At 37.4% G+C, this 25,371-nt stretch overlaps 4 protein-coding genes across 4 annotated transcripts; 2 read left to right on the plus strand and 2 right to left on the minus strand.

The window, feature by feature from the left end:
* Window positions 1-67: 67 nt before the first annotated feature.
* LOC145903018 (uncharacterized) lies at window positions 68-2,545 on the minus strand. Its single transcript, XM_082991108.1, has 9 exons — window positions 2,443-2,545; window positions 2,051-2,140; window positions 1,937-1,972; window positions 1,798-1,872; window positions 1,476-1,571; window positions 1,104-1,199; window positions 485-616; window positions 212-419; window positions 68-92 (listed from the first exon to the last, which is right to left on the minus strand). Exons 1-9 carry the CDS (start codon window positions 2,543-2,545, stop codon window positions 68-70), a joined length of 861 nt encoding a protein of 286 aa, XP_082847234.1.
* Window positions 2,546-4,084: 1,539 nt separating this feature from the next.
* On the plus strand, window positions 4,085-6,639 carry LOC145901367 (uncharacterized). Its single transcript, XM_082989020.1, has 5 exons — window positions 4,085-4,454; window positions 5,248-5,343; window positions 5,428-5,464; window positions 5,532-5,597; window positions 5,703-6,639. Exons 1-5 carry the CDS (start codon window positions 4,095-4,097, stop codon window positions 6,506-6,508), a joined length of 1,365 nt encoding a protein of 454 aa, XP_082845146.1. The 5' UTR covers window positions 4,085-4,094; the 3' UTR covers window positions 6,509-6,639.
* A 2,420-nt stretch (window positions 6,640-9,059) lies between these two features.
* On the plus strand, window positions 9,060-10,432 carry LOC145901373 (uncharacterized). The gene is made up of 3 exons (XM_082989031.1): window positions 9,060-9,156; window positions 9,220-9,282; window positions 9,366-10,432. The coding sequence occupies exons 1-3, from the start codon at window positions 9,117-9,119 to the stop codon at window positions 10,169-10,171; spliced, it is 909 nt and encodes a 302-aa protein (XP_082845157.1). The 5' UTR covers window positions 9,060-9,116; the 3' UTR covers window positions 10,172-10,432.
* A 940-nt stretch (window positions 10,433-11,372) lies between these two features.
* Window positions 11,373-23,104, minus strand: LOC145901353 (putative ATP-dependent RNA helicase DHX37). The gene is made up of 27 exons (XM_082989002.1): window positions 22,955-23,104; window positions 22,686-22,828; window positions 20,914-21,141; window positions 20,626-20,725; window positions 20,044-20,199; window positions 19,849-19,913; window positions 19,575-19,723; window positions 19,287-19,397; window positions 18,817-19,006; window positions 18,457-18,558; window positions 18,203-18,304; window positions 17,955-18,105; window positions 17,538-17,680; window positions 17,294-17,415; window positions 16,847-16,949; window positions 16,406-16,594; window positions 15,784-15,934; window positions 15,361-15,518; window positions 15,144-15,191; window positions 14,648-14,820; window positions 14,306-14,426; window positions 14,045-14,163; window positions 13,550-13,674; window positions 12,925-13,120; window positions 12,755-12,865; window positions 12,429-12,526; window positions 11,373-11,948 (listed from the first exon to the last, which is right to left on the minus strand). The coding sequence occupies exons 1-27, from the start codon at window positions 23,007-23,009 to the stop codon at window positions 11,866-11,868; spliced, it is 3,492 nt and encodes a 1,163-aa protein (XP_082845128.1). The 5' UTR covers window positions 23,010-23,104; the 3' UTR covers window positions 11,373-11,865.
* Between the last annotated feature and the right edge of the window lie 2,267 nt (window positions 23,105-25,371).

A 25,371-nucleotide genomic window follows, 5' to 3' on the forward strand; every position in this document is an offset into this window, starting at 1 on the left:
TCGACTGGTCGGATAGTACTGACTGTTGTTACTCAAATGCCACGAAGAGCCTTGTCGTTCAGGCAACCTAGGATAAAGGGGGATCCAGTCGACTAACGGAAGATCCAATTCAACAAAATAGACCAGAACCGGTTCCAGGGACCTTTTGACACGGTTGAAACGAGGCAAGCTGAAAAACCCGAGTAATTGAGATCTAGCCGCTGATTCAAACGTTGCAAATTGCGACCAGAACGATATGTCGGGTAATCGAATGTACTGGATGGTAGTGGTCGAGAAGGCAAGGGATTTTGTTTGGTTTTCCTTGACTTTCGAAGCCAGAGATCTGACGTCACCAAAGAAGGAAGCTAAACATGTTTGAGGATCTTCTGTATGGTTTTTGCTGCACATCGACAATGCTTTGCTAAGGTTTTGTTCTTGTCCTGCAAAAGAATAAATCCAAAATTATGTTAAATAGAAAAACAATTGCTTGCACTGATTGTGAAACCTGAATTCAGTGCTTCAGTGGTTTCAGTTAAAACGTTTAATGTCTCTGTGTATGCTTCAGTTATTTTGTCATGGTCATTGGTCATAGAACCTTGAGTGGATGCTTCGGGTAAATCAGATGGCGAATTGGATTCTGTTCGTTAAAAAACATTATAAGGTATTATTTGATTAAAACTGCAGTCTGGTTACCAATTCTTTTCAATCAAACGTATAAAATTGCACATGTAAATTTATTGCGTGTTTGAAGTAAACGAAAATCTATATTCAACCGGTGCTAATGCGCTATACTGGTGACGCATTCAAAAAGGTTTTCATCACCAGAAGATACATAGTTTTTTTCGTCTTCTATCAAAGTAATAATCTTTCTTTCTTCAAACATTTGTAATGTTTGTGCAAAAAAAGCCATAACATTGGCGAGCTGCAAACAGGGTGTTCCAAATTAGAACTTTCCAAATTAGAAAAAATTTAAACTATTGCCATTAAACTATAAATTATGTTTCTGCCATCAAAGAAAAAGGCAACTTATTGTTTGATTTCGGTGAGCTATCAAAAAACTCCATAAAAAAACAATAAGCAAACTAGTGCCTTCATATCAACATACATGTAGCGGTATATTATACCTTGTACTGTTTGAGTAAAACCTTGATCATTGCAAGGGGATATTACAAATGTTAAGGTTGTGCATCCGGATGTATCGTCGTTAGTGCACCCTTCCCCTGTGCAAAGTTTTATTGAGTTTTAAACAAGATCTTGTAATTAAGTACAAAAAAGAATAAATATTTCAACAAACGAATCAATGATTACTATTGTACGTTTGATTATAGACAATAACGTGGCGTTAATATCTTCATTTTCCCAGGTTGAGATGTTTAAAGTAACGCTAACCGAGACCCACAAATTGTATATAACAACCATATATTAGTTAATTAGTATAAATCTATTACAAATTGGCCACAGTTTATATTCAGGTGACGATTTTAGATTCCTTTTACCTCCACGGATTTTTTCCACACTGCTAATCTTGAAGTTTGCGTACAAATATTGGTCAACATTCCTAAACCGATGACTGCCACGAATGCATGATGTATCTGAATGCGCCAAGATAGTTAACTCTACAGCAATGTCACAAAAATTAGATTCGCATTCGTCCGATACAGAAACAGACTAAAACTTAATCCAAAGGACCATGACTAATTTTAGTCAAACCAGGACAATAAAATTCGGCAATCCACAAACAACTAATGATTATTGTTGTCCACAAACTATTAAATGACATTGAAAACATTATTTTTTAATAGCGTTGACGTGAAATACCGTCCATGTTTGAGATGCTGGTATCGTTTGCTGAGTGACATATTCCGATTTTATAACTAAAGCAGCACACCCCGTCTGCGAAAGAATACAGTTTTAAAATTTGAAATAAAAACTCATTCTAACTGTAATCTAAACGTACCTCGTTCGTCAAATGCTATTGCAAAATTTTCTTTTTCTGAAAGACAAACAAACACATTTCCATGATTTAGAAACAATGCGCTATTTATGTTTTGTTGCAACTCGACTCTCTTACTTGCTGACAAGTTGATGCACGTTGCTTTACAGAGTTTAGTGCTCGGGGATTGCAAATACGCATGTTTCCTCACTTGAGCACACTGGCGTTCTGTAAGAAGACATTAATAGGTAGTTACCACGCGGTAGGTTTCAAAACAATTTTAAAAATCCTTTTTTGTGTATTTTTTTTGACCAAGCACAGGTTCAGACGAAGCTCACATCATAGAAGAAGAAAAATTGGACATAAACAAATAGTAACACCAACGTGGTATTAATAACGCAAAAGATGCAGAGAATGTTATTTATAATTTCATGTTTGTTGCCAAGTTTTATCTGTTTACCAACTTTTCAATGCCAGGGATATTAGAGGTATTCACAGGCGATTAGGTTAGGTTTAAATCAGTTACTTACCGTCACTTGTTGCATTATTTCGTTCGCACGAGCAGTAGTTTGCTGTGATCAAACAAACCCATACCACAATCCAAAAATTTGGAGGGCGTTTTCTTCTCGACATAATCGCCTGACTCTATTCACAACGTCAGAAAACTTCAGAAACACTTACCGCATCATGGTAACAACGACTGATCGCTCTTGCAGTAATGTTGGAACGAGCTACGTAGTACACAGGTATACACACGTCACCTGTTGTAGTAGCTGCTTAACAGGAAGCAGATGCTGTAAAACGTTGCACACACGTTGCGCTCAATGCGTTGAAAAGGTCACCGTGCTTACTTTCCTGAGAAGGCATGTGACTGCAGGATCAGCAGAAATGAAGGGACAAATGATATGCATAATAACGTGTGCATCTATTTTGCTCTCAGTCTGTCGAACCCTCCGAAGGACTTATCTTTTTCTGGAACCTACAAACAATGTTAAAAATTGAACTGACAACACATAACGCGATAAAATGTCTTGACCCGGAGCTTGTTGCTCTTTCCGAAAATGTGTTGCCCCCCAAAGGGGCGCCTACATGTTAAATCATTAGGGTTGATTGTATATGAATACTTCCTTACACATATACAATAATATATACAAGAAAAGGGGTAAAGTAACAGTCAGTAATATAAAAGGGTTGCGTGCAACGAAATTGTAAAGTTATGAAAGAAAAGATGTGATCTCTGGGATGCTACATTTGTTCAAATCTTAGTGACATCGTAACTTTTCATACATCCAGACGGCTTGATAAAGTTGCAACTTTCTTAACTAAGGGCATGCATATAGTGATTACAATTGGGTTGGAATGTACGACGTGGTCACGTGATAACTGTGTTCTCTCCGCATCCGACCTTGCCAATGTTGGGTTGTTTTGAGTAAAAGCAGCGATGAATGTCATTGTAGAGCCCTTGATTGACAAAGAATTTGTATCAACCAAAGCAAGTAACAAAACGTGTTTTGATCAGTTCTCATAAACAAGAAACGTAGTTGAGGCAATGAGCCATGAGAAAAAACAAATAATTTGGTAGCTTGGCAACGTACTGACTGCCTGTCAACGAAGGTCTATTTCTAATATCTGTTTCCGCAACGACAAACATTTGCTATTGTTACCTTGAAAAGATCGCAACCAATGCTCTATTTCTGTCCAGACAGCCACAACATAGTTGTTTTGTTATGTATTATTTTAAGTTATTTCGTCCGCTACTTCACAACCCATGAACAATGACTTGGAATCCACCAGTTCATACATCAGATGGGACAGGTCTGAGCGATAAACCCAACACATTATATGAAGATAGATAAACAAACACAATGTACCATTTGTTTGTTGAGAACAAAGCAACACGAAAAAGTTTGAATCGAGGTATAAATGTTTCGCTGGGACCTTCTCCTATGACATTTGCAACCAGATTTCCAATGGAAATCAATGAAAATGAACAAAAAACTTTGACAGTAGGTTGACAGGTTTAGAAGAGTGCCAGGAACAATAAGTGTTTAACAGCTGGTAGGTTACAAAAACTATTGGTAATTATTTTAAAAGACGCATGGTAGTAATATAACTCCCCATAGGGAACAGAAAGGTTATTTGTTTTGTACTCCTCTAGTCATTTGTAGACTTATAGTGCAAAATGTCGTCGAATAAATACAAAGTTAAAGTGATTAGGATCGTATTGCACCTGAAAGGGAACGCGGGCGATTGTTGTGTCAACACCGAACCACAAGCGGGTTATTATGCTTGGAAAGTAGTTGACCCGGACAAGTTCGTCAGCTCAATCGTTAAAGCCATAGAGAGGGTGGATGGGATTCAGGTGGAAAATATTGAACGAGAAAGCCTCATCATCACCGTTTTGGCCGAAACAGAGAAAGCAGCGAATTCTTTCAAAAGATTTGAGGCAGACAAAGCGGTTCTAAAAAGAGTTAACGAACTACTACGTCAGTATGACAGAAATGTTGGTGATAACATCGGCGAGTTTTCTTCCTCTGAAGTTGTGATTTCAAATCAAATCAAATCATGTTTATTTTTGCGAGAAAAGCAACTACGCGACGAACAAAAAACAAGGAAATGAAATGGCATGGGCACCGATAAAACCATAAAGGTTATCGAGTCAGGCGCCCATGTAAAGGTGATTTCCTCACGGAGAATCACCGTCTGCCGTAGGATCGCAGCCAGTCGCACTGGGAGGTGATGGGTTGCGACAAGCTGCATGTGACGAAAAGGTGGCCACCCGGCCGTGCTGGCCAAAGCAAAACCCATCGAAACGCAAACGCCAACTCGGTTCTCAGAACGTTTCCTTTGATCCACATCGACAGACCTTAACGTCCCGAGGACAGTCCAAACGTGGTGGTTTTGGTTGGAGATGGTCGGGATCGTATGGAGGTTGCGCTTGTTGAATCATCGTAGGTCTTGCTGATGATGATGTTGGTGTGCAGCGCTCCTAGGTCTGAAACAACAACGGATCCTACGGCAGTAAATTGTTCATTTAGGCGTAGAGTGTACAGTGGAATATACATAAAAACACAAATAAAAACACCATAAAAAAGACAGAAGAAACGCAATAAACGACAGGAGGACTACAAGAAAAAAGGGAAAAACGGACTGCTAACAGGGTGGATGAAAAAGGAAGTTAATACTGAGATGTGAAATATTGGCGGATTTTTTTTTTAAATGATGGACGGGAGAGCGATCTAATGGAAGTCCAGGTTAGTTTTGTCATCAATGTATACACCGAGGTACTTAATATTATCTGATCGCAAAAGTTTTTCATGACCAATGGTGAAGAGATTTCAGAAGAGTTTGAGGTGACAGATGAAGATATGCAAGCTCTGAGGCACGATATGAAATCAAACATGGAATCAATCAAAAGAAATGGCTTAAAGGTAAACGCGTGAATTTTTTTTTGGCAATAAAACTGGTAAGCTATATATATATATATATATTGTTACAAATGTATGTTTTAACAGAAACCGGCATTTGAAATGCAGTCCACATATCCGTCAGGTAAAATTAAAGACAAAACTAAACATTCGCCTAAACTTAAACCACTATTTTTATTGATACTGTTTAGATTCATCATCAAGTGATGTTAAGAACACGAATGAAATGACAGTTGAGGACCTATCCAACATACTCGGTAAATACCTACTAAACTGATCGAATCCTGTTTAAATGTACTTCCCAGATACTAACAGTTATTTGTCAAGCTCGATTGGTTGTTGACATTTGAATTTGGTCCTAGAAAAACTCCAAGGACTTGAAGGCAAAGAAGAAAACGAGCTCACTAAAGAAGAACGCTTGGCTTCGGTTCAAACTGACCTTTCGTATTTTATATCCAAGTACGAAAGATGTTGCAAGGAATCAAGCAGCAAAGAAGAAACGTACCAGGTGGCGAAGGAAATATGCAAAGTTATTCGCCAAAATGTTCGAGCTTCACCAGGCGAGGTTCATGAGTTAGCAAGAAAGATGTCCGAAAAAGGTGTTTACCGTCACGCCATTATACTTTATTACGTTGCTGCCATTTATTACTCACAGTTGAATTCAATTGAAAGTGCGGAGAAGGTGAGAGATTGTTGCCGAGGTATTAAGGAGACTGTTAAACATAGGGATAAGGGTGTCCCGACAGATGCGGTTTTTGCAATGGAAAAAATAATTACGTTTATCAAGGAGATGAAAAACATAAAACCTAAATCTAGCACTCTTCTAACTGCATGGTGTGGTCATTACATATGTTCCATTGAGCTCATGCGAAACGACTGGAATAAATGTGAAATGTTGTGTCTCGACGTAAAAAAAGATATGGAAAGTGAATTCGGTGATGACGTTTGCGCAAAAGAAGTGTACGGCGCGTGTTTGCATGATCTAGGCCACATATATTTCAAGATGTCTCTCTTAAACCAGTCGGTTGAAATGTTCGGACAAGCACTCGGTGCCCGAAAAAGGGCTAATGATTACTCTCACCAGGATGTCAGAAATAGATGTATCCGTAATACCGAACGCAACTTAGAAACAGCGAAAACGCGCCTGGCAAAAAGCAAAACTAAGTAGCCAAAATAGTTTGTTTAAAATAGTGATATGCCTAGTGATTTCTGTGTGTATTTTCCTTTTATGTTATTACTATGCTTGAAAAAGCGGCGATTTGTAGTTAAGTATGTTTATTGAGTAACCAACATATATTAGCCTGTGAATTTAGTGTGATATGCGCATAATAAAGCTGTTTGCTTGGGTGCCAAAGCTTGGAGTTGATAGCTTTGAATAAGAAAGCCAAAGATAACAATATGCTGAACATTATGATCCCATAGTTTTTCATTATCAACTGTATTTACAACAAAATTGCCCTGAACATGATGAAGTTCTGTTTTTTTGACATACTGGTTGTCAACAATTATAGGATTTCTGTAACCACAGTATACAGAAAGCCAACTTACACAGGTCTGCACACCAAATTTTTGTTCCATTCACCTACAAAAGGAACTTGGCTTTTATATGGGGATTATAAAATTGTTGCGTTCTGAGTTTTGCAATATTACTCACAAGCCAGTTTTCCATCCCCGCTCATATCTACCTGTATTAGGCGTTATCTCAATCTCAAACAAGCCCCAGCGATTGACAACCCACCTTCCTCTCTGACTTCCACATGTCATCCCAAGTACGTAGTTGCTCGACTCGATCAGGCGTGAGTTACATTTTATGAACATGATCGTAGTACCACCCCTATCACGCAAAACGTTATTTACGCGTTGTGCTCGATGTGTTGAAAAGGTCGCCGTACTTACGTGAATGCATGTGGCTGCAGGATCAGCAGAAATGATAGGACAAATTGTATGCATAATAACGTGTGCATCTATTTTGCTCTCAGTCCGTCCAAACTCCTCCGAAGGACTTATCTTTTTCTGAAACGAACATTACGTGTTGTCAGCTTCGCCAATACAAACAATGTTATCCGCAAATGATTTTTGACCCGGGACTTGTGACTCTTACCCTATGGTGTTGCATTTCAAAGGTTTGCGAAGTGTGTTCCTTGAGGGTGACTACATGTTAAATCATTAGGGTTGGTTGAAAACCTCGTTACACATACACAAGAAAAGGGGTAAAGAAACGGTCAGGAATTAAAGGGTTGCGTGCAACGAAATTGCAAAGTTATGAAAGAAATCGGTATTAGATGTGATCTCTGGGATGCTACATATGTTCAATCTTAGTGACATCGTAACTTTTCATACATTTACAAGGCTTGATAACGTAGCAACACTCTTAACTAAGTGCATACATATAGTGATTGCAATTGGTTGGAAATGTATTGCGTGGTCACGTGGTAACCGTGTTTTCTCCGCATCCGACCTTGCCACTGTTATGTTGTTTTTAGTGAAAACAGCGATGAATGTCATTGTAGCGTCCTTTAAAGAATTTTTGTCAACCAAACAAATAAGAAAAGGTATTGTGATAAGTTGTCATGAACACGAAACGTTGCTGATTCATCTTTTCATTGTAACAATAGCGAATGTTTATCGTTAGCTAAGGCAATATAACTTACAATATGACCAAAACAAATGCCTGATGGACGAAACTTTAACTTAAAAGCAACGATAAACATTCGCTATTGTTACTATGAAAAGATGAATTCATACGACCACAGCTTTGTTTCTATCCAGACAGGCAAAACAAAGCTTGTATTTTTTTAAGTTAATTGTTCTGTTTTTTGTGCGCCACTTCTCTGTTCATGAACAATAGCTTGGAATTTACCACCTCAAATTTCAGAAGGGACAGGTCTGAGCAACAGCCAATTGTAGACGAGGTTACGGAATACGTTTTTTAATTAGTGGTTTAGGTATTTTCCTATAGCAAAGTTTCGTATTAGAACATAATTATTGGCCCCAGTATAATTCAAAAATATTTTTAATTATTTTGAAGACAAACATACTGGCCCGAAGACAAAGATTCTATTGCAATAACATGTTTCATTTAGTTTTATGCATTATCCAACATATCAAATTTGTAAGAATGTTGTTCCAGAAACTCTCCAAGTCGAGCAACGATATACACGTGAATCTCACCAACAACACTTATGTCCGATGCATACAAAAGGTGGCGAAAGAAATCTGCAAGGTTATTCTACAAAATGTACGAGCCTCATCCCATTGTTCATAACACGACGCTTTATCGGAACAGATTTCAAAATCAAGTGACCTCGCGCATGGAAACAGATAAAGCGTCGAGTCTGCACAAATATGTGTGAATGGGTTAATGAAATGAATCGTTCATTTTCAATGAAAACAAACTTTCACAATTGAAAGACTTGTTATTTATGGCATGTGTTGTGTCCTTCCATGGCAACCAGGCTCCAAACAATGAAGATATTGAACATGCGTTGTTGCTTTGTTGCGGCAAGTCCATATAAATACTTGAGCTCCAAAGCAACTTGAGTTGAAGTTGGTCTATCTTTCTCACAGAAGGTCATCTGTTAGAAAGAGTTGGAGGCAAAAAGTCATTAGACAGTGCGACCAATAGGCTTTTTGCTGCCCATTTTGAGATTTTGAATTTTGATGTTGTACAGCCTATATGCACTTTTATTTGCGTAACATTTCCTTTCATTACATCCCTCAGGAAGTGTTGATCTTTACACTTTAGGAAAACTGGAAAAAAGTATTGAGTGAGTGACATGTCAAATTTAACTGGTACCACAACTACAGCACTTTCAGGCAAGTTACATAAAACGGTTTCTTAATTTGAATCCTATGATAATATGACAAATGTTTTTATAGATATATCAAGTGATGACGAAACTGAAAATGAAATGTCGGTTTCAGATCTTACCGAAATTATTGGTACGTAACAGTAGCTTCCGTTCGTTTAATTCTGCTTAACAGTTTAATCTCTGTGCAATGACTAAATCGATTCACCATCACAGAAACACTTGAGAATTTAAATTTGAATCGAAAAATCCCACCAAAGAATAAAACAGAACAAGTCGTTGAACTCTCAGCTTTAATAAGCAAAGGAATATCAAGTTATGAAGCAAGCTATAAGGACTCTGATGGAAAAAACGCATTGCAAAATGTAGCAATAGAAATTTGTGACGCAATATGTGGAAATGTTAAAGCATCACCAAACGACATTTTCAATTTGGCCAAAAATCGCCATGGTAGCGAATTAACAAATGCGATTGTATTTTACCACGTGGCTGCACTGTATTTTGCCAAAGGAGAGTCTGTGCAAAGTTTTCTAAAAATTACGGAATGTGTGCAGGGTGTGGCGAACATCGCCAAAGAAAATGGCCGCAGTCCAATGACAACCAATGCGATAACTGCAATGGTTCTAATGTGCGAAATAATCGCTAAAATGAATGTTGTAAACCTCGAAAAGAAGACACTTAAAGTACACTCATGCCTTAAATTTATAATGTCTTGCAAACCTTTGGAAAACGAGTGGAAAGAACTTAGGGATCTCACCCTCAACATGATCGAAGAAATTGAAGATTTTTATAAAAATGAAGCGGACCACTTTCGCATTTACGGTCTCTGTCTACACGACATGGGTCACATAACAAGTAATATGTCGAACCCAAAAGAATCCTTAAGCTATTTCGAAAAAGCACTTCAAGCCAGAAAAAATGCAACCGACTACAAAAACTCAGACCATAGGATCAAACGTATAAAAGAAACTGAGGAAAACTTGAAAGTAGCCCGTGGCCGTTTGAACGCAAAAAACAAGTAAAAACGTGTTTTATGTTGTTACTGTGAATTTTGTAGTTGTGTAGTGTCGCAATGCATTTAGCGTAGAAATTATGCTTATGTAAATCTTATTGGTGTTGCTACGTCATCTTGTATAATAAAGTAATGACCTCCCAACATATTTTAGATTTTACCCTTTAGGTTTTGCTCGATGTGCTTTATTTTTGTGAGTTCGTTTTGTGTAGACGTTGGTTGGTAACAACGTAGGCCTATATTTTATGCATTTTTCAAGCCTTTTTACCAAAGCGTAATATGCAATAAGCTACTACAGATAACACATATTAATCAACTGACCACATTTATATCAGTACCTATTTTCAAATTATTTGGAGTTGGGCACAATAGTAAACACACGCAAGGGCATATAGCAACTGTATCGTCATTAAAAATGTAAAGCCCTAACTGATCCAAAATTTGTATGTACAAAATTACAGTAACATAACGACTGCATTTTAATCAGCTAAGTTTCCTGTTGATCTAATAAGGTCACTGTGTCATGTCAGGTATCTGAATTAAAATTAGTTTTACATGATAAAGTCGAGTGAGATACAAAAATCGATCTTCGGCGAGTCTAATTTGCTATGGGCGTGCACCGGTTAGAATAGGTATCATACACATCTGAACAAGACCTTGTCGACTTGGTGCTTCCTTACTTGCCAAAGGTATGTATTTACAAATCACTGTTTTGCAGCAGTGTATAGACGCAAGGATGATTCGCTATTGTTACCTTGAAAAGATCGCAACCAATGCTGTATGTCTGACCAGACAGACACAACATAGTTGCAATTTACAATGTATTGCTCTTCTGGAATAAAATAAACGAGCTGTATTGATACCGCAATTTCAAAGTAAACTACACTAAAACATGACAACGAACCACGAAGTGGTTATTATGCTTGGATGATGAAACGCCCTGAAAAAGAAGAAAACCGTCACCAGGTGCATGAAGGCAAATGACCACCAAACTCAATTTTAGGACAACTGCTCCGTCTTGTTTTGTTTCTTCTTTACATTTGTCTGCCTGCTGTTGTTACATCGTCTTTGGTTAGCACCACTAACGATGAGCACAGCCGTGTTCGAAACGTCTGCTAACGTTTGTTTCGTTAAAAATTTACTATGCCATATAAAACAAAAATAGGAAGCACTTGGTTCTGTTTTTGATGCAAAACAAAAGACTGTTAATGTCAAATAATTTGGGTGCGAAATGAAATTCAAGTTGCACAAATAAAATAACAACCCATGAATATTTTAAGGAATATACGACAGGTGAATTCAAATCCGACATAAAGACGATACTACTTCAATATACACAGGTCAGGAAAGTATGTTGTCCGTTACAATTGTGGTTCCCAAATTGAACATGGCGTAATAATTTGTCGTCGTGGTATCTATCAAGAACATTAACTCAAAATTGATACCAAAATCCCTTCATCTTTCTAATACGCTTTGTGCGTAGCAACGGATATTTTCAAAAATTCGCCCGCGTCTTGGAAACCTCTGAATGGAGATTCGCGATGAAGTGACAGCAGTGTATCCGTTGTCCAACCGTATCTTCGACGCAACCCGATCAAACCAGGTATTCACCATGTCAAAAACTTGTTGCGTTTCTCAATCCCAGGGAACTTTCCTCTTCACGAAGGAACACCACATATTCCCAAAGATGTTTTCATGTTGAATTCAAGTATTTCCTGGAGGCCACGAAGCCATAACTTGTTGGTGTAATGAAGGTGGTACCCACTCCAAATATGCTTTTCTTAAAACTGTGAACGAACATAAACTGTTTGTAACTGAGACATAGTAGCAGTGATAAATTCATACTGGGCTTACACTGAAGCTTGGAAAAAATAATAAGTTTGAACTTACACTGAATTGAACATTTTTGCTTAGGTCCCAATACATAGAGGTTCAGTGCAACTTACAGGAACACTACTTTGGACCCACTCAGTCATATATTACATTGTGTGCTCTAAAACATCATTTAAATAGGTAATGTATGTACAAAATGCAATTCGATGGGGGTTCAGTAAGTTAGGGTAACAGAAAGTAATATCGCGTTTGTATGCGATTACTTACTCAGAATACCAATATTAAACAAGAAACCAACCATTCATATCAATGAAAATATTACTGTATAATTTGGTTGATATCATAAGGACCAAAAAGCTAGGCACCAAATGCACTTCTGTGCTCTTACATTGTGACACATAAAAAAGTCCAATAACCTGTGTAAGTAAACTTACAAGCCGGACTTTGCTTCCACTCTTCTAGAAGTTTCTTCCTGGAATCCACACCCCGACTGCTAAGAGCTCCCAACATTGTTTCCGTGCGAGGTTGGAGGCTGAATAAAAAAATTAAGTTTATTAAGGAGAAATTGTTCAAACAAAGTTTTGTACAGCAGAATTAAAGTCAGGGGGTAGATGACTATGTTTTAAATGAAACACTAGACTTTCCTGACAAATCGAATTCGGACATGTTTTGCTCTAATCGCATAGCGACAAATTATCACAAGAGGAAATCTAATATTTTCCCTTGCGATTCTGAACAAAAGATTACACACATCCCTTACTTCGACCACGTCTTCACCATCGTCGCCGGCCGCGACAGCAATGACGTCACAAATCGTTTCAGTGACGTCACAACCTTTCCCTCGAGCAGGAATCGAGCAAACCATCGATACCTTCATGTACAAACGTTCACATGTCAATTGGGATAAGATAAAAACAACACAACATTCACCTTTCCAATCCTTGGGGGTAAGAGATTTCAACCTCACCCAGTTGCCATGCCAACCGCCCGTACGTGGCAGTCACGTGACATGTTACGTCACCGCTTTGCGGTTTGTATTCCGGTTCGATGGTGGTGAGAGGTTTGGAGAAGGAGCAGTAGTTGGGGCAGAAAGCGGCAAGCCACTCGGGTTCGATCGCAACCACGTCTGTTAAAGTGGATGGAAAAAAAGTATTAACACTCGGATTTAACCACACGTGATTGTTGTAAGTTTTTTGCCAATATTAAAAGTTTAATAGAAAGGCGTAGTTATTATGTTACTGACAACAATGCTTCCGTGTGATGTTAAGAATTGGTTACAAGTTACTGTGTTGTTCAGACCGAATCTTTAACTTTGTTGAGGGAACAACAATACGTTGAAAAGCGTGCATGCTACAAAACACAGCTATTTTAACAAAAAGTCGTTTTAATTTCGAATATCTCCGTTACTTAGCTCAAATATAAGGTTTAATTCATGTTTTATGTACAACATAGTACGAAACCAAACAAAACAATTAGGTCTTGATTGCGATATAATTGCTGTTACGCCAGTGACTCGGTTATAGGCATGAAACTGTGACGTCACAAGTATGTGTACCTCTCATGTAAGTACGCTTGCCCTCATCCATTTCTACAATCTCCTGAAACACGACGTAGGTGGGCAGTGGATCACGTGACAACACTGATTCCGGGTGAATGAACACAGGAGAATCCAAAAGAAGGCTGCAATTGGATGTGACGTAATAATAGATACAAGACGAAAAACTCTTAAGCTAGAAGTTATTTCTCAACTATTGTATAGAACCGCAGCCCTATAATGAAATCCTGATACACGTTTGATTTCACATTTAACAACCCAAGAGAAAGACGAAATAAAAATGATCTATGTATAAGCTGCAGACAGATGGCCACTGTTTCGACCTAAAAGGTCTCATCAGTCTGCAGCTTATACACAAATTCATATTATTGGCTCCACATTGCTTAAAAATGATCTAGTTCACTGCAAATTAACGGTGGCAAAAATGCTCGTTATATGTTTAAACACAGACAAAAAAACTACAGCCAAGACTGCTTGATGCTGGAAATATCTTACCACTGATAAGCTCCGCGCATTTTTTTCGACTCGGATGCGGGGAGATCGGGATTTTTCGGAATAATTCGGGCCACGTGATCTCCGAACGCAGCGACGGTAATTTTACGAAGCAAGCAAACCTGCATTCACATAAACAAAATGTTTGGCAAAGGTTGCTACAAGAAAAACTTTAAAATATTGTTTTCTTAACTGTAACTTATCTGCAACAGCGCTAACTTTCAACGCGATACAAGATTGATGGCAAACCACACAGATACTTGCCTGTTCGTCTGTTGGAGGATCCATCTTGGGATCCATGTATACGTCACAATTGGTAGTGACGTAGTTGATTGTGTTAGTAAGCTGAGCTCGCAGTTTTCGGACTTCCACAAGCGCTTTTGTTCTAAACATAAAAGGCGAGATGTTATCAACATAATTTCAATCTTTAATTTTATTGCATTCTTTGTCAACATTATTGGGTGGTATTTGGTAGAGTTCTGATCAGCAATTTGTCTAACTGGTGTTTTTCGCCAATAAACAAGATTCACCGTGCATGGATTATGTCAGTGGTTCCCACTGCTATATAAACCATATTAAATTTGTAATTGATATATCCAGGTTTACCTAATGCAGTTAGACGCACAATAGCTTGGCGTCGCTCCTGCGTATTCAGCTGCACCAACCGCCCCCAGCAACACCATGAGATCGCCAAACGATTTGCGTTCCGCTCCACCGCCCACGCTACTCCACAGCGTCTTCAAGTGGTGCAAACGCGCTCTAATTTGTCTCGCTTTATCCTGAAAACACAAAATTGGCCCCCTAAAAAGGTTTGTACTAAATGCAAGTGGGCTTTTTAAAGCAGAAAGCTGTTTTCTGGCGTCAGTTAGGACTTCAATTACAACAGACGTGTAACAGCAAAAATTAGCAATGGTGCCATGATATGAGGTCACTAAAAGTAAAAAAAAAATTACCCCAAATTTTCTGAGGTGGCTCCAATTGTACATTTGTTTAATTTTAACTTTTTTTACTAAGTCTTTTTTTTACTGTTGGGAGGGAAACAAAACGAATCAATTTATCTGATGTTGAATTTAAATCATAAATGCAATCACAGAATATTTACCTTGTCAGCACCTTCGTAATCACTTGCAACTGGCGATATAAATAACTCCTGAAAATCAAAAGATATTTGAAGTCACCAGAAAACAATTTTCTACCTACGCAACCCTGTTTCATAAATCATCTGGAACAAACAGAATTACATGCGATATTAACTTAATGTCGTGCAGCATCGATTACAAGTTTTCTCCAATGTTTCGCCACCAAAAGAAATTGCTTACCCGAACGGTGAGCGCGGCGACTATAGTAATGACATAGGCGACGACGTCATTCCCTGGTGATCGTTCCATTGCCATGGCGATCATTTTAGCGAAACGTGGATGAACAGGAAACGTGGACATCAATTTTCCGAATTCGGTAATTTTCCCACTGAAACGAGCTGCGAGGGATAAAATAAAAATGCCAGCCATGAAACAAAGTGGACGTTGTGCTGATGAGTTCAGAGGTATTATATATACTAGATTCTTGACATCAATACTGAAGTTGCGTGTTCGGGAAGAAACATTTTTAAATTTTATAAATGTTACAATCAGCTACAAAGTAAAAGTAATATTTTTACACGCTTAAGTGACTTCTGCATGTATGGAAATATTTTTATATATTTCTTTTATTTGAGCATCAATTTTACTGTTTCCATGTTTCACCTTTTTTCTCAGCCCTCAGGTTGAGTGCTGGAGGTGGGGAGTTAACTGCACCCAATGCTATAAGCAACCTCTCAGCGCTCTCTAGCGTCTCGTATGGTGGTGGAGTAGGAAAAGGGAAATTCACAACGCGATCAATGTGCATTGATTTCATCTGAATAGAGTTAGCACAACAATAGTGAACAAAATGTTTGATAAATTAATTTAAAATTTAAGCAAGTGACGATTAAATAATGAAACACATTTTTCTATTTTACATACATTTTACAGATTAAATATGTTTTTGTGAATGCAGAGACAATGTATACTTTTGTATGTCACGGCAATAACAATTAACCCTAAAGGACTTTACTTACTTGGCAATCTCAACTTAAATATATGTTGTTACGTTACACTGAGATCGCAAGTTGACTACCATGTTTAGAAAGCAAATAAAAACCACTTCATGCAACTAATCTTGCTACTGGTGAGGTTTAAACACAAAATCCTGGTTGTACAGAGCTACTGCTCTCCTAAATGGGCTGTGGTGGGAATTGCATGGTGTGTAGCAGACTAGCACACACAAGATAATACTGCTATTATCCTTGAATTAAAACAACCACTTCTCATATGGAGGGAACCTTACCTGTAGTACAAGACCCGCAACAGGTTTCGTTGAAATTTCGGGCAAATCAAAATCATCGAAATCTTGGAAAACAGCTGAAGAGTAAAGACGATATGCATGACCAGGTTCTGTGCGACCCGCCCTTCCAGCTCTCTGATTGGCTGATGCTTTCGAAACCCACATAACTTGGAACGATGAGATACCAGTCATCTGTGTAATGGAATAGATTTCTTTATTGACCGGAAACTAAAGCCACAGACATTTAACATCAAGTCAAATGATAAAAGCATAGTTATACAATGCTATGAAATAAAAGTGGTTCAAAAAGGAATATTGTCATAATATACTGCAAGAATCTGTCTGTGCAGGTCTGTGGAGGGGTCTTTTACATATCACTATCTTCAGGGAACTCAAAAAGAGGGCAATAGAATGATCAAAAATCAGACAATTAAGTTTACACACCTTGTCATAAAACTTCTTTTTAACTTTTCCAGTGTCAACAACGTACTTTACGCCAGGAATTGTAAGTGAAGTCTCCGCAACATTTGTGGCAATGATGCACAATCTAAATTTAAAAAAGATTAACCTAGTCAACATCAATTAGCTCACCATTTATTACAAACCAAAATGCTGGAGAATGATCACACTATCAGGTATATATGTTGTACAAATGTTGCGCTGTCACTCAACATTAACATATTGTTTTTGTGTTATAAATCTGCACCATACCAGGACTAAAGTACATCTGTGCATGCATAATTTTTGTTTCTGAAACAACTGCTAACATTTGTGTTTTAAAATACTATTAAGTTGACATTTGGTTTTATTAATTTCAAAGATAAGCTTCATCAAAACAAAACCAGAATTGATACTCAGTCCCAGAGCCTAATTTGCATGTAACTATTTAACCTGTTGCCCTCCGGTGGTGGATCAAAAACTAGTTTTTGCTTGGAAGGTGGCAGTAGAGAGTAGAGAGGTAGAACATACATTGGAAGGTTGGAGTCACATTCTGTGGTGTATGCGCTGTCATCCTACAAAGAAATATTATTTAATTTGGTCATTTAATTTAACATATTAAAACTACAAACACATTATACTCATTAAAAAAGCAAAATTACGCACATAAAAACCAGTAAAATGTAATCATTTTTACCAGATACACTTCTGAATCGGACCCATCATCATTGTCTGATAGTACAGGATTACTTTCAGTGGGTAAATAACCTTCATTTTCATCATCAACAGGCATTGCCAACTCTTCTGTTTTGTAATTGTCCAGATTGAATTCTTTTGCTTCTGAAACAGAAAAACACTTCTGCCAAACATAATTATATGCATTGTTTTGTTTAGCGATACTATATGTGCTAAATTGTATGCAACAAATGACTTTTCTCTTGTATAACTTGTAAAAAATTAGATACCAAGCGTTTGTTGCTCTTATGACTTAAAATTTTTAGCCAAATAACCTAAAATATACATTTTTAATTCTTAAATTAACTTTTCACAAACAAGAAAATACAAACTATTTCGAAGTTATTTGCACAGTAAATAAAATTTCACAATTTTTTACCAGTTTCCCTGTTGTTTTCACAGAGACGTTTTTGTCCAGATGTAGTTGGAAAAGTGTTATTGAGTTTTCTAATTAAAGCATGCACTTCTTGCTTTCCAGTAACAAACACCAAAATTCCACCAGATGGCAAAGTGCGATGTATTTTACAAATCTGAGAACAAAACGCACTTTACAAAAAACAGTTCACAGGCAATGAAAATAAATATAAACATATGCATATACAAAAAGTTCTTGCATAAAACACCAACCTTTTTATAAGCTTCATTGAGATACGGACATTGGTTTTTGTCATCACTGTGTGGAGTTTTCTTGTTAAAGTGAACAGTCACTGGAAACTGCCTCACTTCAATCTGTGTCGATAACATGGGTTGGGTACAAATCAAAACAGATAAATAAACATATACTAAATCTAGTGGTGACTTAAGGCAATTAACACAATGCAAGGTATTGTTTTAAAATATTTTTAAAAATAATAATTAAACAAATTTAGAAAATATTTTACCTTTAGCAAAGGGGGTGAAATTTTGAAAAGGTTTTTGTTTTCAGTGAAATCTTCAATCCTAAGTGTTGCAGACATGATTATTAGTTTTAAGGGATTGCCTTTCTGAAATTAAAAAAAAAAACAGTTTCAGTACGTAATGTATATTGTGATTATGTAAAATACCAACATTCAATGCTTTAATTACAAAAATGTTTGTGTTGTAACTGCACCCAGGACTGGACAAGGACCAGTTTGGATATTTCAAAAATCAACATACTTGGAGAATTTTCTATTTATTGTGTAAATATTGGAAAGTAAAGTAAAAGTACACAGTATTGATGCACAAATATAATTATATATATATATAAATATCATACTAACCTTTCTCCGTAACGGAACAACTCTTGATAGTAATCCAATTAATACATCTGTGTTAGCAGTTCTTTCATGAGCTTCGTCAAGAATTATCACAGAATACTTGGAAAGAAGAAAATCAGCTTTCATTTCACGAGTTAAAACACCTTCAGTCATGAATTTAACTGTTGTGTCTGCTGTTACATTGTTGTCATATCTGTTGAAAATAAATTACTATTGGTGTTATTTTGTATTGCTTTGCGTTGTGAAAATAGAGCAAAATAGTAGGGAGCATGGGCGTATCCAGGATTTTTTAAAGGGGGATCTGGATCCCTTGGACCACCCTTGATACGCTTTGGTTGGGAGCTTATGACTACTTTTATTATGCTAGCATTGTGACAATGCAAATTGCAAATACTTCAAACAGCAATGCTGGGTGTACAAAACTTTTAGAAATCACATTACAAACCTCTCATCTCACAAATCACATTACAAACCTTATATGATAGGAAATTTCACTACATGGTAAATTCATCTCTGTTGCCACACGCTTGGACATGCTTACGGCTGCGACTCTTCGAGGTTCAGTGATTCCAATTGTTCCTTTTCTTTGAACATAAAATATGTTGTAAAAAATATGCTATAAACTAATATAAGTTATACACACAATAAGGCCCTGTATACATACCTTGTTGTGCATATGATATGCAGGGGGGGTGTAATTTGTAAGTGCAATGAACAAGTTATTAAAAATTCCTTATTTGATACTACTTATATGTATATACCTTGTATATCCAGCTTCATACAGAAATTGTGGAACTTGCGTTGTTTTTCCAGAACCTGTTTCACCGCAAACAATCACAATATCGTGTTCTTTAATTGCCTCCATAATAAGTTGTTCTTCAGCAAGTATTGGCAGCCGAAGACGAGACTCCTGAAACAGGAAAAATTATTCAAGTTATCTAAATGAAGTATATACATAACTTGAAACATATGTTCAACCATTTTTTGATATTAAAAATGTATTTCAGGATTTAGTTGATGTTAATTTTGTACCACCTGAATTTCTGGGGTTCTATCTAGCTCAATGTAGATTGCAGGATCACAAGTCAAAGATACGGTTTCTAAACAATACATGGAGGTGTATCGTAAAATATAAATGGAATGTTTTTGGTATATACAAAGTTCATGACATACAAGTAAAATTTCAGTTATTACAAAATCAATTGTAAAATCCCAAGCACAAGAATGTACCTGACACTGATGCTTTTTGTATATCTTCTGATTTAGGTTTTTCGTCAGCTGGGTGAGGTTGGTTGTTTCCCAAATCAATTTTCTCACTTACACAATCAGTCTGCTGCATCACTTGCAAGGAAACATCAATTTCATCTTTCGAAAATTTGCTACAATCTACACAAACATCATCAGTCAAAACACAACATAGTACGGTGACAAATGTCATAGAAATGTTTGCATGTATTTACATGTGTAGCAACTATATTTACGGATTTGCTCATAATTCTAAGAATGAAGAGACTGACCCATACTATTACCAACATTGTTATGTGTCATTTTAACATTTATTGTGTTTTATGCCGTTTATTATGTACTTTTTGCGTTTTAAGTCGTTTACTGCGTATTTTCCAACCTTTTGTGGTGGTTGGCCGTTAACAACATGATGTCACCACCCACACAAACCCTATCTGTGATGTCAGTCTATTCAGCTCCATATATTCCTGGAGCTACACCAACTGTGTCATTTAAACTGATGATAAGATATCATCAGTTCTTGTAGAAACGTTTTTTCGTATGAAACATGATAAGAATTATATATACCTGATTCCATATTTTCTGTTTCACTGTCAGATGCATTGGTTGAAACAGAGTCATTTTCACTTTCCTCATTTGCACTGAAATCATCTTTTGGGCGAAGTTTCTGATAATAAAGCAGATGTTTTCAGAAGGTTTTGGCTTTTTTCAAAAACACTCTATCAGTAATAAACAGTAACTGTGTGACTCAACTAATTAAAAAAACATAAGTACTAGTAAAACTTTCCAAGTTCCTATTAAGCATTTTTTTTTTTATTATATACATCATTTATATTCTTATGACAAGTCTATTACTTTTTCCTTCTTTCTTCTCTTTCTTCGACCACTCCAACCTTTTAAGCTGCTTGTGAGAGCAGAGTCAGTTTGTGATTCTAATGCATGCTTCAAATCAGCTGGTAAGGGTCTCTTTGACAGAATAGTGAGCTTGGAATTCTTGGTGCCCAAGTGTGCAACACTATCCAACATTGCAAGCTCATTCGCCTTCACTTGCACTTGTGACAGGTTTGTTAGGAGTTCAGATCTCTGCCCAAAAGATGTTGAAAAGAAACTTAATTTTAAAACAACATAATTTCAACAGAAAGAACAGAATCAAATAAACCCATTAATTGCAGTTATTTTGTTTAACAACCAAACTACATGTTAGTTTTTCTTAGTAATAAAAAACTTTCTTCAAAGGTTGCCTCTAAATCAAACATAAACTTTAAGTGTATATTATATGTGTACCAGATTGGAAAAAATGTCGTGCGCGGACAGTGGCAGACATAGAAAAAAAAGGGGGTGTCCGAGTTTGGTCACGCCAATTATCGCGTTTGGCTTATGCTAAAATGTGCCAATTATCGCGTTTGGCTTAGGCTAAAATAGGTATCTGGCGGTTACGAAAAACAACCCATTAACGCCAGACTATCTCCGTTTTCGTTGTGTGAAATTGGATTCAGTACAATATACGAATCGCAGGAAGTTGTCACAAGCGAGGCTTAACTGGAGAATGTCTGATTGGAAATGACATGAGTTTATCTCCTTTTCCTGTAGTCGTATTTTTTTGCGACAATGGGGGATTCTTCGTCTGTAGATTATTACGTCACATTTTTTTGAGTCTGGAGAACGCAATAAAATGCTGTATCACTTGCTGCAAAATAATTTAGTTGGTCCAGTAAAGTTTAATCGAAACCAAAACAGTACAGCAACATGCATCAGTCAAAGCTGTTTAAGTATTTCTCCGGTGAAGTAGCTTCTACATCGAGTGATACAGGTTGTACATGTGAAGAGTCTGACACAGAGGAATCATCTGCTATTGTTTTGAAGCAACAGTCCTTTAAATAGGTGCCTGCGTCTCAAGACATTGGCCAATTTGTCAAGGATTTGCATCTTTTACACGATGAAGAAAAGTTATTATTTATACAGGAGCCATGCATACCATCAGAAGGCTATGAATTTCCCAAAATGTCTCGCGTGGTTAAAGGGAAACCACAATTTCAAAGCATAAGGGCAGATGGGTTTCAGGGATACCCTTGGTTATCGTACAATTAAGGACTGTTTCGTCGGTTTTGTGTGCTATTTGCTCCTAGTACCGTGCATGGTTGTAAATTAGGCAAATTAGTCAAACTTTCATATGGCGTAACAGCACAAGTAATTTGCAAAGCGCTAAGCATGTTCGAAAAACACAGTCAGGAGTTTTATCATATTTTCTCAATGGATAAGGGAAAGGATTTTGTAAATGCATTCACATCAAGTCGTGGTGATGTTGTTCAGCAGATGGAAGTTCGTATGTTGTGAAAATAAACAACATAACTTTTGTAGTTGTTGTATTGAAATTGCTGCAGACATAATTATTTCAAACACGGGTTGCGAGTACCAACGGCAGGAAAAATAATTGTCTCGAAAGCGGGCGCGACTGGCCCGAAGTGTTCGCTCCTACGTTGCATAATGCCAACCGCAGTTTTACATCCCTCAAAACAATATAGCAAAATGTGGAGGGGGTGTTCTAACTTATGTATAGGTCTATAGGCTATACTTTTTCCGCAAAAGCACTGAAACAATGTAAGCAGTAAGTGTATGATTTTGCACACCTGCTCTTTTTTCTTTTTATTTTCCAAAACTTTTTCCAACTTCTTTCGCTGCTTTTTACTGAGTTTCTTAGGAAGAACTGTGTTACCTCCCAAATTTCTTTTTTTACTGGTATGAGTTGGTAGTATAAGTTTGTTTGGGTCATCTAAAACAAAAATAATAGAATTATAAAAGGACAACTATGCATTACTCTCACAGACTGCTTTTAAGGTGGGAAGGCATACATTGCAGAATTAAAAAAATGAAATCAAATATTAATTGTTCAGTTTACCAAAATTTTCTTGGTGTTCAACATCTCGGCCATATTTTCTACGAGACCTTCCCATTGTAATTTATGCACAGATATTCACCACTTGCTCTAGCAAGAAGAAAATTATCAAGTAAACACAAGACTACTTCAGCTTAGCATATCCAAAGTCCATGAAAAACACGACCCCGAGCACAGCACGTGCAATCGCGCATGCACAACAACAAATTATCGGATGAGCAAACCTAAATTTTTCTTTGCTTCAAAGATCTCTAACATTTTTGAGTTATTTTGAAACAAACAACAGAAAATAACATGTAAAAATCAAATAGCTATTTGTACAGAGTTTTACTGTAGCATGTTATCCAATCGGGTGTGCAAATGTGTAAAGAATTAAGCAGGGAAACATGCGTGTTGCTACACAATATCTATTCGACAGCAAATATTAGAAACGATACTTGTTTGATTGTAACTTGGTAATTGTAATGTTATGACAGAATTTTGTGTGTTTTCTATCAAATGTTTGTAAAAATTTTATCTGTTTTACACAGATTTATATGTGGATCAAGTTTGGAAAAACTATTTGTGACCCGATGTAATGGTAAAAGTATCTTCACAGTCAAACTCCGCTGAAATTACCAGGGGAATTCCCGAGGGAATATAACCTGTTCTTTTCGTATGGGGGGATTGGGGATAAGTCATAGCGCCCTATGGGATAAGTGCATTCTTTGTTATTGCTTCGGCATTTACAGGTGTTGTTAACTTTTGTACTGAAGCGATTTTGTGCTTCATTTTGTATTTGTAGTCACGTGTGTCCGTGTGTGTGGTGATGCATGTCGGTGTGTGCCTCGCCGATAATTAAGATCGGCCGAGGCGCAGTTGAATAAAGTGGCGAGCTATAGCAACGAGTGTTTGAGAGCTGGTATCGGCTACATTGGCGAGCACGCCAGGACCCTCTGGAATTTTCTGATATGGATGTGAGACTGTGTGCCTTGGAAAAGGCAATGCTTTCTGATGGAGAATCGATTTCTCCGCAAAACAGGCGAGGAATTGCAAACTCGAGTTTCGGACTTAGAAGAGAGGTTATCAAAGCAAAACAGTCTTTCAAGTGCTTATATTAACGTGACTGAGTTCTTTTCCGGCGGTTCTGGGATGAATTGGCAGGAGTTTAAACTATATTTCGAAAACGTATCTGTGGTCAATAATTGGAACAATCAACAAAAGGGAATTCATCTCTCTGCTTGTTTACGAGGCCCAGCTCTCTTAATACAAGACTTAATACCCACAGAGAAAAAGCGGTGCTATGAGGATCTTTGTATGGCTTTGAACAATCATTTCACACATTCAAATGAGCCACGAGCGAGAAGCTTGTTTCACACGGCAGTGAGAAAACCTGATGAATCTTATCGCGAATTTGGCAATACTGGTTCAATGGTATCGTTATTAGATAAATGTTATTGTAACATGACAAATCTGTCGATATGTTCCACCAAATTAAATGCTGTAAATGGCACCTGTTTACGCACATTAGGAGTAAAAAATGTCGAACTCTCCACAGGCACTATAAGACTTGCATGTAAATTAATTGTGACCGATCTTAGTTCTTGCGCTGGTATACCTGGCTTGGATTTTTTTGCGTGCCCATAACGCCCTGTTAGATTGTGCCAATGGGAAATTAATATTTGGCAGAAACACTATTTTGTTATCGCAATTTTGTTCTGTTCCGCCCATGCCTTCCGCTCCAACTGACTTGCCAAACCATTTAAAATGCCTACTAAGTGATTGTGAACATCTGTCGGAAAATGAACGGACGCATGTGCGCAAGCTGCTCAGAGAATTTGTTGATGTGTTTGTCGATGAACACGGGACACTGGGGCGAACGTCTCTTGTTAAACATTGCATCGACACAGGAAACGCGAGACCAATTCAGCAACGACCGCGTCGAGTAACGTGGCAGAAAAGAAAAATTGTGGAGGCTGAGATTGAAAAAATGCTCGAAGCAGGTGTAATTGAGCGCTGCAATGGGCCTTGGGCTTCTCCTGATGTTCTTGTCCCTAAAAAAGATGGAACGTACCGTTTCTGTGTGGATTACCGAAAACTTAATGAAGTTACTCGCAAAGACGCCTATCCTTTGCCTAAAATTGAGGAAATTTTGGATACTTTGGGCAACGCGAAATACTTTAGCACATTGGACCTCGCTAGCGGGTATTGGCAAGTGGAGATGAGCGAAACTGACAAGGAAAAAACCGCCTTTAACGTTCCTGGAAAAGGTTTGTTTCAATTTAAAGTCATGTGTTTTGGTCTCACGAATGCTCCTGCTACGTTTGAGCACCTAATGGAAGAAATACTGAGGGGAATCTTGTGGGATTCGTGTCTAGTTTACATCGATGATGTTGTTTCTTTTGCTGAATCTTTTTATTCGGGAATTGCTCGTCTTCGCG

The sequence above is a fragment of the Ascidia mentula genome, chromosome 5, assembly GCF_947561715.1.
Source record: "Ascidia mentula chromosome 5, kaAscMent1.1, whole genome shotgun sequence".
Classification (NCBI taxonomy): Eukaryota; Metazoa; Chordata; class Ascidiacea; order Phlebobranchia; family Ascidiidae; genus Ascidia; species Ascidia mentula.

Coding starts and splice junctions, on each gene's coding strand:
- LOC145901373 (XM_082989031.1), top strand. CDS start 9,117: ATGTCAAATTTAACTGGTACCACAACTACAGCACTTTCAG. Junction 9,157..9,219: donor CACAACTACAGCACTTTCAG/GCAAGTTACATA, acceptor ATGTTTTTATAG/ATATATCAAGTGATGACGAA. Junction 9,283..9,365: donor AGATCTTACCGAAATTATTG/GTACGTAACAGT, acceptor TCACCATCACAG/AAACACTTGAGAATTTAAAT.
- LOC145903018 (XM_082991108.1), bottom strand. CDS start 2,545: ATGTCGAGAAGAAAACGCCCTCCAAATTTTTGGATTGTGGTATGGGTT. Junction 617..1,103: donor TTTTACTCAAACAGTACAAG/GTATAATATACC, acceptor TTTAACGAACAG/AATCCAATTCGCCATCTGAT. Junction 93..211: donor TTCTGGTCGCAATTTGCAAC/GTTTGAATCAGC, acceptor ATCTTCCGTTAG/TCGACTGGATCCCCCTTTAT.
- LOC145901353 (XM_082989002.1), bottom strand. CDS start 23,009: ATGGGAAGGTCTCGTAGAAAATATGGCCGAGATGTTGAACACCAAGAA. Junction 16,950..17,293: donor CCACCACCGGAGGGCAACAG/GTTAAATAGTTA, acceptor TTTTAAATTTAG/ATTGTGCATCATTGCCACAA. Junction 14,164..14,305: donor ATCCTCCAACAGACGAACAG/GCAAGTATCTGT, acceptor ATGTGAATGCAG/GTTTGCTTGCTTCGTAAAAT.
- LOC145901367 (XM_082989020.1), top strand. CDS start 4,095: ATGTCGTCGAATAAATACAAAGTTAAAGTGATTAGGATCGTATTGCAC. Junction 5,344..5,427: donor TCAAAAGAAATGGCTTAAAG/GTAAACGCGTGA, acceptor ATGTTTTAACAG/AAACCGGCATTTGAAATGCA. Junction 5,465..5,531: donor GCAGTCCACATATCCGTCAG/GTAAAATTAAAG, acceptor GATACTGTTTAG/ATTCATCATCAAGTGATGTT.